Below are 17,696 nucleotides of genomic sequence, written 5' to 3' on the forward strand. Positions count from 1 at the left end.
TAAAAATCTACATTGCTGCCAATCGCAGCACACTGCTCGATGGAATTTTCAGTTGCCCCTACCCATACGACGTAAATCACCTAATTGATGTCAGTAGGGCAAGCTATCCGATTGGCTGCCCAGGGTGCATTGTTGATAATTTATCCATCTTTATTGGGAACAAATGATGTCCATAATAGTTGCAAAGCTAATTTGTTTCTATAAAAAGAAAGTAACAGAGAATGCACAAGAACAATTTCTCACTACACCTAAGTACTTTTGGCACACAGCAAGTGTCGTCTGCTTGTGTTACAACATGCTCCATTTTGTTGAGAGCTCCGCGGTCAGTCAGTCTCAGTCTTTTCGCAATCACTATGATTCGACTTTGTTGCACTGTGGACTGCAAACATAGCAACTGGCAATATGTCAAGTTGGGACATTGTGTCCCTCTGCAAAGCAGCAGACGAGCAGACTGGCTGCAGCGCATCGCACTGCCGCTATCCGATCGGCGCCAGGATTTGCGTGTTTGCGGCCATCACTTAACACCAGAAGATTACCAAGACAATGGTGTTTTGTGAGTTTGGTATTAGGGTAAATGCAAGCACAAGGGGACAGGGCCTGGCCATTTGACCGTGTCGTTTCACGGGATGAACGGAAGCACAAATGTGAATGGTCTGCACAGTGCAGCCACCTGGTGGCAGAGAGCTCAACCACACACAGTAGCAGCAATGAAATGTATTTTTCTTTGCAGCTGGTTCAAATATTTTGCAGGAGCATAATCGAAAAGACGTTTTGTAAATGTTTAAAATGTTTTTCACTTGGTCAGAGCAATATTAGTGCTTTGTTTGGCTGGTTAAGCTCTGCAACAGGTGGCTGGACTGTGCAGACCGATCAGGCCGCTCATGCGCTGTGACATACGCATGCTGCTTCGATAGCTCTCGCTTGGGGTCGACTGCTGAGAGTTTGAAGAGGCTTCGCACGCTTGCTCCTAGAGAACTACAAGTCGACGACACGACGTGACATCATGACGCAGAGCCAGTGAAGGTGGAGCTTAGCCTCGATCACTCAGCAAACGAGTTGAGGAGAAAATGCATGACTATGGAGAAGGGTAACTTGTAATCGTCTGTAGCTCTCTTAATATGAGATGTTTCACACAAATTGTGGTGCTGTACCCCACGCGTCTACAAAATTTGTCCAAACCGTTTCAGGGGCCCTTTAAGGGCAAAAAGACATGCATTTAATTTGTCAAACTGACCGTCTTTTTTTTATGTTTTCGCAGCCCCTAGGGAGTACTAAAAATTGTATGTTCACTGTACAACTGACCATGAGGATGGTTCAAATGGTTCGTGAAGCAAACATGCGTCGGAAGGAGGATGAGAACAGAAAGGACTGGTGCATTGAGAAATGAACGGGAAAGGAGGCATGCCATCGCTTCTTTGAAGAAGCTTGAGATAAAAAAAAAACGAAGTGTGTTGGCTGATGCCAAGATGCAGGTGTCCCTCATTCAAACCAATATAAGCTCTTTCAAGCAACGAAACGCAACGTTGAGGCGTGGTGCGTAGGCTGAGAGTATGTCTGGACAGCTTTTGAGAGAGAATCTCACTTGTGACAAAGTTTGGACATCATACCAGTGAGCTTGTAATCAATTGATAGAAATAGCTCTCATTCGAAAATATTTGCTTCTGTATGAATCTCCTTTTTATTTGTATTTGAGAATGGTTGAATCGATTTGCACTTGGTTTTACCATTGTTTTCGAAGGTATTTTATTGCCTGAGCATTCCACTAGCCACCCCCCGCCTTTCTGTTTTCTTATTAAATAAAATAAGCACTACTCCTCATTACAAAAACTGGGTCGCTTTTTTATTTTTTAACATGCTTATAGAGAGTGACAGCATTGGGCGACATGGTGTCCAGCCCGCCTTGACATAAAACAAAGTTCTGTGTCACTCAGGGAATATTGCAAAGCCACTCAGGGAAAACCTGGAAAACTCATGGAATTTGGAAATGTCAACTTGGTAAACACCCTGAAAAACACTAGGCCAGGTCAGCCTCGACGTTTGCTAACAGGCTTGCCATTCTGTGCCGTGTTTTTCATTGAAAGAGAATTCGCCGCTGTCAGCAAACCGATTCCGCCTTTGTAACCCTCGCAATTGACTTTGAAGCTCGGAAAACAGACCGCGTTGCATAATGCCTCGTCCCGAAAGTCAGCTTCACCTCATGCAAAGTATTGCAGGGAAAGTTAATGAGTGTGGGAAGAACAATTGTCAAGGGACACAGTATGTATTCCTTAAAGATACATGTGTGCACCCACCGTCTCCTGTCACAGTATGAGCACCGATATGCCTAATAAGTGTACTGGCATGCCTTCAAAGCTTTTTCTGATGTGCGTGTGGTGATTTGAGCCCTTATGAGCAGTAAAATACATGTATTCAGTTTTAGGACTGCCCAATTTTTTGGACGTTTTCGCGGCCCCTAGGAAGTCCAAAAAATTGGATGTTGAGTGTACCACTGACCAAGAGGATGCTTCAAATGGTCCATGGGACGAACGCGCAGCGGAGGGGAACGAGAACAGAAAAGGCCTACACATTGAGGAATGAACGGGAAAGAAAGTATGCTACTGCTTCTTTGAAGGAGTTTGAGCTAAAAAAAAAAACAATGTGTTGGCTGATGCCGAGATGCAGGTGTCTCTCATTAAAAGCAAAATAAACTTCTTAAAGCAGTGAAACGCAACACTGAGGCATTATATGTAGGGTGAGAGATGTCAGGGCAGTTGAGATTGACTTTCCAGCTGCTCAGAGAAAATCTCACTAGTGACAAAGTCCAGGCCTCATACCAATGAGCTTGCTATCAGTTGATAGAAATAGCTCATAATCGAAAATACAGTCGATCCCGGATATATCGAACTCGAAGGGGATCACGAAATAGTTTGATATATCGATGATTCGAAATATAAAATATGCATGTCAAAAGCTTCTCTACAACCCCACACATCTCAAGGCAGTTTCCCTAAGTCGTGACTAACGGGAACTTACCGATCTGTACCTCCAAGGCGCGTGAAAAAACAAAAACACAGCGCGACGACCAGAGCACTTTATTTCAGAAGAAAAAAAATCTGTGACCTTTGCTTGCTTTTTCTTCTGCACCATCAAGTTCATTAAGCTGTCCTCAAGCTTGTTGACAGTGTCCAAACGAGAAAGGCCAGCTCCTTCGATTGTGTCACAACAGCGGCGAATAATGCTGAAAGCTGATGCAAGTTCAGCTGCAGTGCATGGTGGTTGGTCCTCTTCGCCAGAACCTTCGCCGTTGCTCGAGTCTGCATCCTCGTCACTCCTGATGTCAGCCACAATCTCCCCATCAGCGCAATCCACTACAGCTTGCACGCCGTCGTCGGCGCTGACAAAATCGCGTGCTGTAACGCCGCCTGGGATGGTGCCTGGGAATGCAGAGAGCTCACAAAATTTGCTTTCCAGGCATCCAGCATCATCGTCTTCACTGTCAAGACATCCATCATCTGCTGCTACCACAAAGCCTGCTTTGCGGAAGCAGTTCACAATTCACAAAGGTTGGGACGCATACATGATACGCTCCAGGGCGACTCGACTGCACTGCCTTCAGCTTAACATCGGCTTTGTTCTTGAGGATTGTACTCAGGGTGTTGCGTGGAATTCCAAACGCCGCCGTGGCCGATGACTTTTTCTCGCCAGCATCCACCGATCGAATGATGTCTGCCTTTGTTGAAAAATCCAAATTCTTGCGTTTTTTTCGCAGCCATGGCTCAGGAACACGTGCCAAAAGCGGAAAGAAAAATGCACTGCACCACATGAGGCTCAAGCCTTCGTGATGGCCTCGTGAATAAAAGGAACAAAGCGAATCGAAAGACGCACCGCTCCGCGTCTCCACACTACCACAAGCCCAAGCTGCACTGACCTCGTTCGTCTCGCTGTGCCAGCGGTGTCAGCCAAGCAAAACACAGGAAACTGGTGCCTGCGGTCAGCATGGTTTCTCCCTCCCGCTTCCCTTTCATACCCAATCGCACTCCAAGTGCTCCATGTTACGTGCCTTTTACCCACACGCCCCTTTCTCAGAGTTCGGGGCGGCGCGCGTGAGATCGCTGGAACATCGCGAGAGCTTCGCGAGGAAAAGCGCGCTTGTGGGAGTGGGATGCAATGGGAGAAGCACACTTGCAGGGGTGCAGTATAGTGGGAGAAGCGCACTTGCCGGGTCGTAGCTCAGCATGGAGTTCGATACATCGATATGCCACGGGAGTTCTATATATGCAAACAATATCGCTATACTTTTGCATGGAATTCCCAAGGGGATTTTTCAACTGTTCGATATAGGCAATAATTCGATATATCCGGGATCACCTGTATTTGTTCAGTATGTATCTCTTTTTTATTCATATTTGAATATGTTTGACTCAGTTTGCAATGAGCTTTACCATTTCTTTTGAAGATATTTTATTCACTGTGCATTTTACTAACGCCCCCCTTCTGTTTTCTTTTTGAATAAAATTAACACTACTCATCACTATTAAACTGGATCAAGTCGTTTTTCTTATTTTTTAATATGCTTACTAGAGAGTGACAGCATCGGGCGACATGGTTTCAGTCCATCTTGACATAAAACAGAGTTCTGTGTCACTCGGGAAATTTTGCAACGGCATTCAGGGACAACCTGGAAAACACAAGGGAATTTGGAAATGTCACCTTGGTAGACACCCTGGAACATGCATTGTTTATTCATGAATACAGATGGGCTTGCGTAAATACTTCATCACCAGCCTGTTTTATGTCCACTGCAGGACGAAAGCCTCACCCTTCAATCTGTCTTGCACCAACCGATTCTAACTTGCACCTGCGAATTTTCTAATTTCGTCATCCTACCTAGCGTTATAATAAGTATAAGAAAGTCGATACACATACTGGAATAGATCTACAGTAGAACCTCGTCCATACATTTTGTAAAAGACCGCAAGAAAAGACAACATACTAACCAAGAAAACATACAATCCGAAGTAAGTAAAAAAATTGACAGACCCAGCTATTGTTGACATCCACATAATGTGAAGCATTGCGCAGATCGTTGCGGCACGAGCTGCCGACATGCATCAAGCTGGTGGTGCTCCAGCGGCCAGAGACGCATTTTGTTGTTTTCTGCTTGCGTGGTGTTTTAAAATGGCCACAGGAAACCAAGACGAAATCGAGCTGGTGGGTGATCCAGATGCCACCGAAGTGAAATGTGATGTCCACATCTCACCGCCTGCAACGAAAAATGGCAGCGTGTTTGGATTATCGCCTACTAAAAGCGTGCAGCGCACTACAAATCGCATTACGCACCACACACTGTAAACCATAGGTGAAGATGCTTATCTTAATAGATCTGGCGGGATAGCTGTGAATGCAGCGTGCGGCAACCCCGCCGTAGATTTGTTGGTATCGAAATAAGAAATTGTCCACGCCGTCATTTTCACGAGACGAGCAGCTATATGCTGTTCTCGATTACGCAGGCCTCGCACCTTTTCCTGTTCGCATGGGATCTATCAGCCGGAAAATGTATGCGATCGTAGTGTGCAGCAGGGAACGGCATCGTGTTTCGGTTATCGTCTATTAAAAAGGTGCGCTACACTTCTGACGGCACTATGTAAGCACTGTGAAACAGATAGGCGAAGATGCTTATCACAATAGGATTGGTGGTGATAGCTGTGAATTCCACGTGTGACAACCCCAGCGATGATTTGCTGGTACCAAAATTAGAAACTGTGGGCACGCCGGCATTTTCATGTGAGACGGGTGGGCAAGTATTGTGATGAAGCTGCTGCACCGGGCAGCTATATACCGTTCTCGATCGTACACGCCTTGCGTCTCTTCTTCACATGGGATCTAGAGGCCGGAAAATATATACGATCACAGTTTCACGATCTACTGAAGGTTGGGGCTGAAAAATCGTCTTCTCTGGCAACGTATAAACTGGCATAAAATGAGTGTAACATTTATTGGGTCACTTTTTATGTTCTCGATTATTGAGTGGTCATTCAACAGGCGAGGCATCTGGTAGAAGCCAATTATCCAGTACACTTGCTTTCTTCGGTGGCTGAAAAGTTGCTCAAGGCCGTGCAATGAGGACATAGGCCAGAGAAATGTGACGTCGCTGAAAAGAGCTGGCCTTTCGTTCTGCCGTATGTGCACAACATTTTGCACAGGTTAAAGGAGATTGGCCAGGGCACTAGAGTGAGTGTAGTTTTCTCGGCTCCAAAGAAACTACAGAAGCTATGCTAGTGAGTTAACGCACCACGTGCTAACTTTGCTTTGTGCTCCATCAAGCACAAGTCAGGTTTCGTCCAGTGGGGTCGTTAACTCAATCCCACTGAAGTGCGGAAGACCTATGTTGGCCAAACTGGCAGACGCCTCAACGACTGCTTGCACAAGCACCGAAAACAAAGTGTGCAACACGGTGCAGGGTCAGCTTGGCATTCATTGCCGGGATTGCAAGTGCACTCCCCTCTTTCAACAGTGCATGGTATTGGCAAGGCATAGGTAGCACTTAACCTGAGAAATAATAGAAGCGAAGTACTTTCACAATCTAGGTGACCGCTGTGTAAGCACCTCTTCCATTGCTCTGTCACGACCTGAGCAAGATAACAAGGCCGAGCGCCGGGCAATCGTGGGCACGTGAAGTGATTTGTGTTGTCAATGATGAGCTGGTTCTCTGTATTCCCCTTTTCTGCTTGCCGCACATATATATTATGCTCATCCGCAAATAAAGATTGGCTTTAAGTTAGCACTCCTTACTTGTCTCTGTCCTTTCCTACTTTTGTGCGCTGTGCAAATGCTGCCGGAAGAAAGTGAGGAGGAAGCAGTGAGGAGGAAGCCGTCTTCCATCATGCGCTAAGCACCGGGGAGAATGGGAGGAAGGGGGCAGAAACTGCTTATGTGCAGCTGCGTGTGGTTGGGCTGGCCATATTGTGAAAGCGATCTGTGTTGGCGCCAGAGTCTAGGTGCGTCAATAACTCATACCTTTGTGTGTGGTGTGTACTCGCCACTCAGTTTGCGTTGAAGTTATAGAGAGCACAAAACTTACTTCGCTTGCTGCTGCTGCCAAGTTTCCTCACGCCAGCGTTTTGACCGTGTGTACATGGTCATAGAGTGGGATGCGTTTATGTTTGCCAGTGCGGTGCTCACAGCATGCTTGTTAATTAAGTTAATAAACAAATGTTTACTAGTTTATATGGACAATAAATCTACTATCCATACTTTGTATAGCTGTCTACTAATTTGCTATTGCAATCGATGTTTCGCCTTTCAGACAAAGCTGCGACTTTTTTCACTGGGACCACAGGTCCTAAATGGCATTGAGGCCACTATGCCCTGCCTCTATTTATCTCGCAACTTCGAAGCAATGCTCTTGCACACCAGTATGCTGGCAGCTGTAGTTGTTTTGTGCTGTCGTTATCCCTAGCTGCTTTGTTTTGCTGCAAGACAGCGGGTTACATGGTCAAGGATTCGCAATGTATTGCGGCGAAGCATATCAAGAGGGCGAAGGGGCAACTGTCACGGGAACGGGACATAAAATGTGTTCATTAATTATACACATGTACATTCGTTATGTCCTCTCAAAGTACTAACGCCAAGGCGCGTGAAGTGTTGCATAATCGTAGTTTCCAAAAGTAAGCTTCGGCGCCATACAATTGTGTTACGCGGTCAAGCAAACACAATGTATCGCGGTGAAGTATACCAAGTGCAATAAGAGGCTACTTTCACGGAAAATTAAATATATTTCTTAATTTCAAACGCGCGCCACCGCCGTCTCCTGTCCCAGTACGGACATCGAGATTCCTAAAGCGTTGCTTAATGCCGGTTCCCGAAAGTTTGCTTTGCCGCAATGCAAAGATGTTATGCGGTCAAGCAAATGCAATATATTGAGGTGAAGCATACCAGGAATGCAAAGGCGTAACTGTGTTCGGACGAGACATGTTCCTTATTTACGCACGCATGGGCCCGTCATCCCCTGCCACAGTACGAGCACCGAGACGCTTAATAATTGTACTGGTAGGTCTTCAAAGCAATTTCGGACATGGCTGTAGCAGTTTGAGTCCTTTTGGGCAGTTAAAAGCCATGCATTCTTTTCTTCAGACAGTTCTGTGGCCCCTTGGGAGTTGGAAAAATCAAACCTTGACTGTAAACCGAGATCGAACTATCGAGGTTTTACTGTTTGCACCTTGAATGATAGTTGTTCTTGAAGTGTACTAGAGACTACAGTACTGGCGTCCTCTGTGACAGAGGTGGTGTGGCAAGTCACATCATGAAATTATTCAGTTGTTGATAATAATATACATGTTGATCCTGCTTTCCAGCCGTTGCTTTTGCTTCACTGTGACTGAGCTGCCAACAGGTTGTTTGTGGACAGTGCTATGACCCATGTTACAGCGGAGTTGGGAGATGTTTCACTTTCTTTGTTTATTGCAAGTCACTAATTAGAGTGCGCAACCTTTTATAGCCATCACTTCTGTGGGAGATGACAAGGTTCTTCAAAAGTTGCAAAGCATCCATAAGGAGGGATTTATGGCTCACTGTGAAATTTTTCCCACTCCCTGCTTGTGGGGCTGCAGGATAGCACAGACATTTGCATCAGGCAAGACTGAGAAGCTGGTGTACCAATGCATTGGCGATGTTGGACTCCCAAGTGGCAAGGTAGGCCTGCCATGTTGTGTTTTGTCAGAAAACTCTAGCCATTTGATCTCAGACTCGGTGCTGCACATGGTTAGGGGTGGTTCTGGGTGGCCACTTCAGGGATACCTTCACAAGGTTTTGCATCACTATATTATATTTCGTGTTTAACCCTTTCAGGGTTGATTTTCTTTTGCCATATGCCACTGCCCAGGGTCGATTTTTTTTATTGCAGATTCCAATTCTTCTGGGAGACCTATTTCGAAAAAAATTTACCGGAATTTTTTTAAGGTGACCGTAAAGTGAGAAAAAAATATTTTGTGTTGGTATATATGTACTACAACCTGGCTACAATTGGTACATGACCGGGGTAGTTGGAGGAGTATGGGAGAGGCCTTTGCCTTGCAGTAGGCGTAATTAGGCTGATGATGATGATATGTACTGTTTATTCATGAATAACAACAATAAAAAATGAAATAAACTTATGAGAATTAAAAATGTGCACATGACAATATTTTGCAAGTCTCAAATGTTCCTGCTCTTAAACTAATATTTATGTCCATAGCATAATTGAACTGCATAGGTGAGCATGTTCAAGAAAACTGTGTGGTTGTGTGCCCATCAAAAAAGCAAAACATGTCATAAACTTCTGCTAATCTTCATCTTATCGCCAACCAGAGGCAATTAGTTATCGCGAGTCTCCAAAAAAAAGAAAAGAAGGAAACGCATGCACAGTGGCATACTTCCTATGTACACCCCTGTGAGCACTAAACGAGTGAGCAATTAGTAGCAAGATTATATTAGAAAGGTTGGAGGTAGCTGTGTAAGCGTGCCTTCTCTAGCGTTATAGCCATTGCATGATGGACTATGATTGTGTTGTGTAGATATCTTTGTGTACGCATGCCTATTCTCAGGTGGATATTAAAGGCTGGTGTTATTCAAATAAAAATAAAGTTCTTCCGTAATTTTTTTATAGCTTCATACAATGGAAGCAATAAAATAAGATATATGTGCTTCTCTCGACTTTTTATTTTATCAATGCAAGGTGGTCTCGCGTCACAGAGATGTCTCCCAGATGGTACCTGGGCTTGAAGCGGTCTACTTAAAAAAGCTTCAACCTCATTAAAACTTTGTTTTGGGCGAGTTTATTCATTTCAAAAGTATAGGCTGAGCAGCACACAAAGAAGCACCAGCAAGGAAGGGACATTTCGCTTGTCCTGTCCTTGTTTGAGTATTTTTGGGGGTTACATCTGGAAGCTGCAACTCTGCATTGGTTTATTATATTCAACCAACATTTTGTACATCTCTTGTGAGGGCTAGTCTAAGTGTCGCCTTCCCAATTGCTATGCAATTTATGACGGCAGACTTTTGGTGACCTATTTGTACCCAACGGTTGCAGAATGATGTCATCGAACCGAAGGAGTTCACCCTCGAGAAGTTTCAAGAGTTGTACCAAAGGGTCTGTCCCCGCAATGACATCGAGGAGCTTTTCAATTCCATGTGAGTTTGAAATTTTGCTGAGACAAGAAATCTTGCAGGAATAGTGAAATCTGCATCATCTAAGAAATGGGCACTGAAAAATTTGCCTTCATTGAGTTGCTCGATTGGTGAGGTCAAGATTATTACACAGTAAAAGTTACTGCACAGGTTCCCAGAACACTCCTGATATGTAGCATCTTGTAAGTAAACATTTACTTACACAATACCCCAAGAAACTGGACAGATTATTACAGTATCAATTGCATGCATCGTTTTCATCATGGCCCGCCAACAGTAGGCTGGCTTTTTAGTAGCAAAGCGAAGATTACCATAATGTAGTTTATGATAGTATTCACAATAATGATGACACAATGTTGTGACACCACCACAACACACATTCCTTTTCTCATTGCTGCGTGCTCGTAGGCTCTGGTTGGTTCTACGGAAACCCACAATGTGGATTACAAGTTTATTTCTGTCACGGCTCTTTCTCCTCCTCCTCCGCCCTGTGGGCTTCCTCTGAACTGATTCAGTGTCTGTGTGCTTCGAGTTTTCAATTGATTCACCCTCACTCTGCTGGCATCCTGGTTAGCTCAGCTGGTAGAGTCACTGGCCCAGAAAGGCGTTGGTACAAGCTTCAATCCTTGGGCCAAGATGAACTCTTATTCCACTGCAAAGCCTTAATTTCTGTGCAACCTGTGTGGGTTTTGGGTTTTCTTTGTTGCTTTGGCTAATGTGGAGTGAATGACAAATTTTACGATTAGCCGCTGGCATGTTTGTCAGCATTGTCACGTGACTGCGAGCACAAATAGGGCTTGTCCAATGTGACTTCCATGACAGATGGTAAAGTGATGCATTCTGTCCCCTGCTTGTTAGTCACTGTTTATCAATACTCAATTGCGGCTCCAGCTGCATGCACGTGATGTTTGTAAACTTCATTCAGTCCTGACTATTGAACAAAATTACTTCACGAAGTTGAAGTAAATGCATGGTGTTGAATGAGACGGAAGACTGGAAAATTGAGAAAAGATTTTTATATAGTAAATTTCAGTAAATTGAGATGTCATTTTGAAAGTTCAGCAGTACTGTAATATCCCGACAAATGCCCCACCCCGAAAGAAAATCCACCCCTCTTTATGGCACAGTGATGCTACCACTGCGCCAATGGCGCCGAACTGTGCTGAGAGGCAAACCCTGCTACATCCTGCTAGATTTCAGCACAATATGAGAAAACTGCCTCCGCCCTGTGCCTAAGGTGTTGCTCAGGCTTTCAAAAGCTGAAGTAAGTCTGCAAGAGCTGTTCCTCCAAACGATCGAAAGCGGCATGGCAGGAATCAGCAACTGCGGTAACTCCTCAGCGAACCGAGTCAATCCTATCCAGTTAAGCCTGGATCGTACCGCTGTTTCTTCCATGGCTATTATCTATGTTCGATACACCCCTCCACCCCGCATGCAGGTTGCTTAGGCAATGCTACAGCGTCTGTTGTTTTCAGGCAGCAGCGAGTGATTGCTATGGTGCCAAGCCGGGCTGCCTCGGTGACCGATGTAAATCAGTGACCGAGGTTTTGGATGCTGCACATATTTTACTCTGAATTTTTTGGACATGTCCCGCACGATGTCATAAACATGGCACCCACAAAGTTGCCGCCATTCAATTTGTTGCCTATTCCCCACTTTTGTTGGCAAGGTCATTTCACTGCCATCCCGCCATTATGATTTTGGTGAACTCAGCACTAAACAGCAACTTTCGCCGCTGGATACTGATGAAACGATGCTCATTAGGCCTAGCTGCATGGTACGGCCATGGCGAAAATTCGCTGTCAATCAGCAGGTCGTTGTATCAGAGCCGCGAAGGACGTGACAACAGCAAGATAGCCAGAACAAGAAGAACGCAGGTTTATTGGGAAGTGTTGCTTTTATAGCCGACCAAGTGATAACAGGCCGACCGCAGCGCGCATGTCAGGAACAGGTGCACGGTCATGCACACGCCTGATACATCCTTTCATGTGAACAAATAAAACAGACTCTTGACAGATTCGTTAAGCAATTTGATTACATACCTTGTCATAGTGAAGGTGTTGCGGGGGTCTAGTGTTCCGGGACGATCTTCTCGGAGCTGGGGTCTGTACAGAAACCGGTGTTGGCCTTCCTTCTGTGTTGTGCACTGTTGTGCCCTATCAGTCATTCGTGGCGATTCCAAGGCCTGCGATGTTGACCCGGCCGAAGAATGCATTGCAGGTACCTGAGGGTTGTCGACAGGCGTGCTTGCTTCGGTTGTGTGGTCCCCATCTTCGCTGCTCGTCTTAGCATACGGCTCATCCGTTTGTATGAGGTGTTTGCGGTTGCGCCGCAGAACTTGCCCATCTTCAGTTACCAGCTGGTAGGACCTTGGAGCTTGCGTGCCTCTTACCCTTGCTTTCCGGGACCACGTTCTTGTTCCTTGCAGCCGTACTCCGTCCCCTCGAGAAAGCCTCGGCAAAAGGTTTGCCTTGTGCATGCTGGCAGTGCCTCTTCACCTCGGTGCAGGATACTTCATGGAAGTCTGGAAGATTGGCTCGCAGGCAAATCTTGCAACAGTTCACCATGGGATCGCCCGTCCTCTAGTGGAGCTGAGTGATAAGCCAGTAGTCCTTGCCAGAAGTCATCCCCGGACTCCTGTTTTTTTTTTTTTTTTTTTTTTTTTTTTTCAAGATGCGTTTGACAATCTGTACACCTTTCTTCGCCAACCCATTTGACTGCGGGTAATGAGGACTAGAAGTTACATGTGAAAAATCATAGTTTCGTGCAAACATGGCGAAGTCATAACTTGAAAACTGAGGTCCATTGTCCATGCAAACTTCTAACGGGATGCCATATCTTGCGAAGGTAGCGCTTAGTGCAGCTATCGCAGTCCTCGAGGTAGTGTCCTGGAGTTGTTGGACCTCTGGTAAGTTCGAGAAAACATCATAAGCGACAAGGTAGGAGTCTCCAGCAAAGAAAAATATGTCCACTCCAACCCTGTACCACGGGCATCTGGGAACTGACCACATCAGTAGAGGTTCTTTTGCTTGTGCATAAGCACATTTCTTACAGGTTGAACAGCTTGCACGTACCGCTACAATTTCACTGTTAAGGCCTGGCCAAAAAACAAGGCGGCATGCCCTCTCTTTGAACTTTTGAACACCAAGATGTCCCGCATGAATTCTGGACAAAATCTTCTTTCGCATGCTCTGGGGTACGATTACTTTGGATCCTTTAAAAAGTATCCCATTCACAACAGATAGTTCTTGTGCAAAAGGCTTGAGTTCACCCTCAACGGGTTGGCTCCTTGACAAACGTTCCACCACTACCTGCAGGTAGCTGTCATGCGCAGTTTCTGTCCGCAATTCGCGCTCTGTCGTTGGCGTCACCATGTAACCTAGGGACTGCACTGTGTGAATTTCCACGTCGTCCATGTTTGTATCTTGTCTGCTGCAGTCATCAGCCGTGGATCGTGATAACATATCAGCCAGAACTAGGTTCTTCCCAAGAATGTAGCATAAAACAAAGTCATACTTAAACAGACGAAGAAAAAAACCTTTGCAGTCGGTGTGGCATGTCATCAATTGCTTTTTCCGCTATCGACACGAGTGGCCTGTGGTCAGTTTCTATGAGTAGCTTTCGCCTGTAGGCAAATTGATGAAATTTTTCGCATCCAAAGCAAATGCCAAGGGCCTCCTTTTCAATCTGAGCGTATCTCTGCTCTGCCGGTGTGAGAACGCGTGATGCGTATGCTACAGGTCGCCATTCATTGCTGTGACGTTGCAGCAGAGCTGCTCCTACACCGTCCCGTGAAGCGTCGCACGAAATCTTGGTTTCTTTTTGAGCATCAACGATAGTGGCCAAATTTTGTGTTATGCTCTTCCACTCCCTAGCGTGGTTTTCAGTCCACTGAAAATCTGAGCGACACTTGATAAGATCTCTCAACAACACTGTTTGTTCAGACAGCCGCGGCGCAAATTTTCCGAAGTAGTTTAGCACTCCCAGCATGCGTTGAACATCGGGCTTGCTTGTTGGTTCTGGCATTTCAATCATGCTTTTAACGAGCTGTGAGTTCGGTAATATACCATTTAAGGTTATTATGTCACCAAGAAACTTGATTTCTGTGACGCCGAACTTGCATTTTTGTGCATTAAAAGTTAAGCCAGCTTTTTCGGCTGCTTTCAGGACAGCTACTAGGCGCTCATCGTGCTCTCGCCGCGTTGGACCCCACACCAAAATGTCATCTATGTATACTAGTACGCCCGGTAGCCTGTCTAGAACTTGAGTCATTGTTTGTTGAAACACTTCTGGTGCAGATGATATTCCAAACGGTAGATGCAAAAATCGGTTTCTCCCAAAAGGCGACGAGAAGGTACATATCTTCGATGTTTACTCATCCAAAGTTATCTGGTGGTAGCCAGAGTTAGCATCCAAACGGCTGAAGTATGTGGTGCCCGCTAACTTAGCTTCCAAGTTTTTGCACATAGGGAGGGGAAAATGCTGCCTTTTCACCTGCTGTTTGGTATTCCTAGGATCCAAATACACTCATAGACTGCCATCTTTTTTCTTCACAAGTACCAGGGGGCTTACCCAGTCAGTAGGCTCCTGTTCTTTCACGATGATTCCAGCCCGCACCATTCTTTCGAGTTCATTTGTTAGAGGCCCCTCCAGTGCCAAAGGAACACGACGAGCTGGCTGGACAACCGGTACTGCTCCAGGTTTCAGGACCATGTGATAGTGCTGCTTCAGGCAACCAAGTCCCTCGAAGACATGTCTGAAATCCTTCAGAGGATCATGTACAGAAGCTGTGTTCACAGCATCCACAGTACGGTGAACCAGTTCCAAGGACTCACTGGCTTCTTGTCCCAGTATGGGCTGGCAACCATTTTTTACAATGAAGAATTTCACTTGGGTGTGGGCATTTCCATCATGCACAATTTTCGACACTGTCCCAAAGCACGTTATGACACCCTTACTAGTAAGTCAAGATGCTTCAAAGTTGCACTGCGAGGCTTGTTTCTTTAAGTCACGTAGAAATTTTTCGATCGGTTCTCCTTCCGCTTGGGTCCTCGTGCAAAACAGGTATCCTTCATGCACCTCGTTGGTCACCTCTGTGCAAAAGGCGTCGAACTTTTGTATTAAGGTCTTGTAGTCATCCTTGCTCTCCTTTGGCTCGAACTTGAAATTGTTGAATACATTGAGCGCCTCGTCACCCACGATGCTCAGCAGGAGTGCAGCTTTCGAAGCCTCACTTTTTAGCTGGTCCTTCACTTCCGTTTCTTGCAGGAAGAGCTCAAACTTTTGCTTGAAACGCTTCCACGATGCCGAGATGTTCCCTGCCAGATGCAGGGGCTCCGGTGCCTGCAGCCGTTCCATGCTTCGTACTCTGCCGCTGCCGAAGCTAGAGCATCATAGCCACTTCTGACACCATGTATCCGAGCCGCGAAGGACGGGACAACAGCAAGATAGCCAGAACAAGAAGAATGCAGGTTTATTGGGAAGTGTTGCTTTTATAGCCGACCAAATGATAACGGGCCGACCGCAGCGCGCATGTCGGGAACAGGTGCATGGTCATGCACGCGCCTGATACAGCCATAACGGCTACGTGGGCAGTCAGTATGTTCGAACTCATAAACCCCCTTGGCGATTGGGAGTGGGATCATGGGCTAGCCTCACAGCCAAAAGCCAAGATTGGGTCCGCGGGCGATATGCTAACAACTATCGGGGACCCTTTTTGTTTGTTTTTTGCACTTAATGGACAGAACAGCAAAATCTCGCGTGTAGGCAGAAAGCTGCGAACTGAATACATACATCAGAGCTTAATCTGAGAGCATTGCACAGCGAAAAGTTGCGCATATATCTGCACTTCGCAGCTGCGCGGTACACACATCGAGCTGCAGCATAGTGAATGAATGAGAAACGCCTTTGTGGTCTCGACCATTGCGATATTTTAAGTAGATCATATATCAGTAAGCACAGCACTAGGGCGGTAAGTAGGTAAATTTTCGTACCGCTGGTGTTAAAAAAAGCAACGAAATTACTTTACTGCTAAAGTTGATGTTTTTGGACTGCCTGATTATTTGGACGTTGCTTGCGAAAATCTTTTAAAATGAGTCAGTGACTTATTTGACACTCGGAACGCTAATTTCACATTCGGAGGCTAAAGTCTCGACACAGCGACTAACCCATCATGCGACATAAGTGATTATCTAGCATGCTAGCCTATAATAAGCCTGGCAGTCTACAGCAGCTGTGCCCTCTCTGGGTGACATTTACCTGCAATAAGGTATATGTGAATTTGGAGGGAGGAGGCCTGTATATAGACACCCACCTATGAATGCAAAATGATCTTATGCTCGTTTAAAATTTGATGATGAATCTTTTGGAATGGAAGCATTCTTGGAGAATCAAACAAAATGAAGTTGTCTTGCAATTAATCACTCGTTTTCAATATAACCATGTTATACCATAAATAGTCAAGTCAAAAGGGACATTTTTGTTTGCCAGCTCTACTTGTTCACAAATACTGTGTCTGTTGCATAAGTCTGAATGACTTATGCAAGCAGCTATTTGTGCAGCTCGCATTCGTCTTATCAGAATTACTGGTACTTGAACTTTAAAGGACTTTATAATATTGAGAGTTTGCAATCGCTTTCATAAACTTGCTCCGAAATTACATTTTACTGCTCCAAAACGCATCTTTGGCTGCTCCAAAAGCTTTTCCGAAGTTGTATGGGCCAATAGCATCACTGATGGCAATATTTGCTTTCGTTTTTTTTTTTTTTCAAAAACACCGAAAGGTAGCCCACAGGATCAGTTAGCTACTGCTGGAAAAAGGAACAATGCTTGCTGGGAAGGGCAGTCTTCTTTAGTTCCAAGCAGTCTTCTTTAGTTCCAAGTCCTAAAGGTGGTCCTAAAAATTCATTGCAAAACTACAGGCCCTTATCTCTGATGTGCGTAAGCTATAAAACAATTGAGCATATTATTCAGACTGCCGTAATGGAACATCTTCATAACAACAATTTCTTTTCGAATTCCCAACATGGGTTTAGGCTGGATTGTCATGTACAATGCAACTAGTAGTAGAATTCTGCCACGGTATGTTTTTCTCTTATGATTCAGGATTTCAAGTTTACTGCATATTTTTGGATTCTAAAAAAGTTTTCGATACCGTTCCTCATGCTTTACTAACAGTAGAACCCCGCTGTTACGTTCCTCACTGCTGCGTTTTCCCGGCTGCTACGTCGTTTTCATCCAGTCCCGGCATAACTTCCGTAGGATCCAATGTATATATAACCCCGCTGTTACGTAGTAGCTGTGAAAACGTTCCCGCATGATGCGTCGCCACCCGAACCCGCCTGGGCCACGGAGCAAGAAACATTTAGGAAAGGAAACTCTGCTGTTTGTGGCGACCAGAAGTCACAAGCCCGCGGAGCCGTTATCGTGCTGGCGGCGCCCAGCGGCGTGGAAAGAAATTACCGCCGTTGAGAGCGCGCCGGAGCAGCCTGCCCGGGCGCTGCATTTTTTTTTTTTTTTTCGCTGCGGCTTCTACGACGCGCCGCATGGCGCCG

General features: G+C 45.5%; 1 protein-coding gene across 1 annotated transcript in view; it reads left to right on the plus strand.

Moving 5' to 3' along the window:
* Positions 1 to 17,696, plus strand: part of LOC142568039 (1-phosphatidylinositol 4,5-bisphosphate phosphodiesterase-like) — a 272,674-nt gene that overhangs the window by 101,180 nt on the left and 153,798 nt on the right. The window contains exons 9-10 of the mRNA XM_075678120.1: positions 8,589 to 8,670; positions 10,046 to 10,146. Of these exons, the coding sequence (XP_075534235.1) occupies positions 8,589 to 8,670; positions 10,046 to 10,146 (183 nt within the window). The remainder of the gene's footprint in view (positions 1 to 8,588; positions 8,671 to 10,045; positions 10,147 to 17,696) is intronic.

Source organism: Dermacentor variabilis, unplaced genomic scaffold (assembly GCF_050947875.1).
Source record: "Dermacentor variabilis isolate Ectoservices unplaced genomic scaffold, ASM5094787v1 scaffold_16, whole genome shotgun sequence".
NCBI lineage: Eukaryota > Metazoa > Arthropoda > Arachnida > Ixodida > Ixodidae > Dermacentor > Dermacentor variabilis.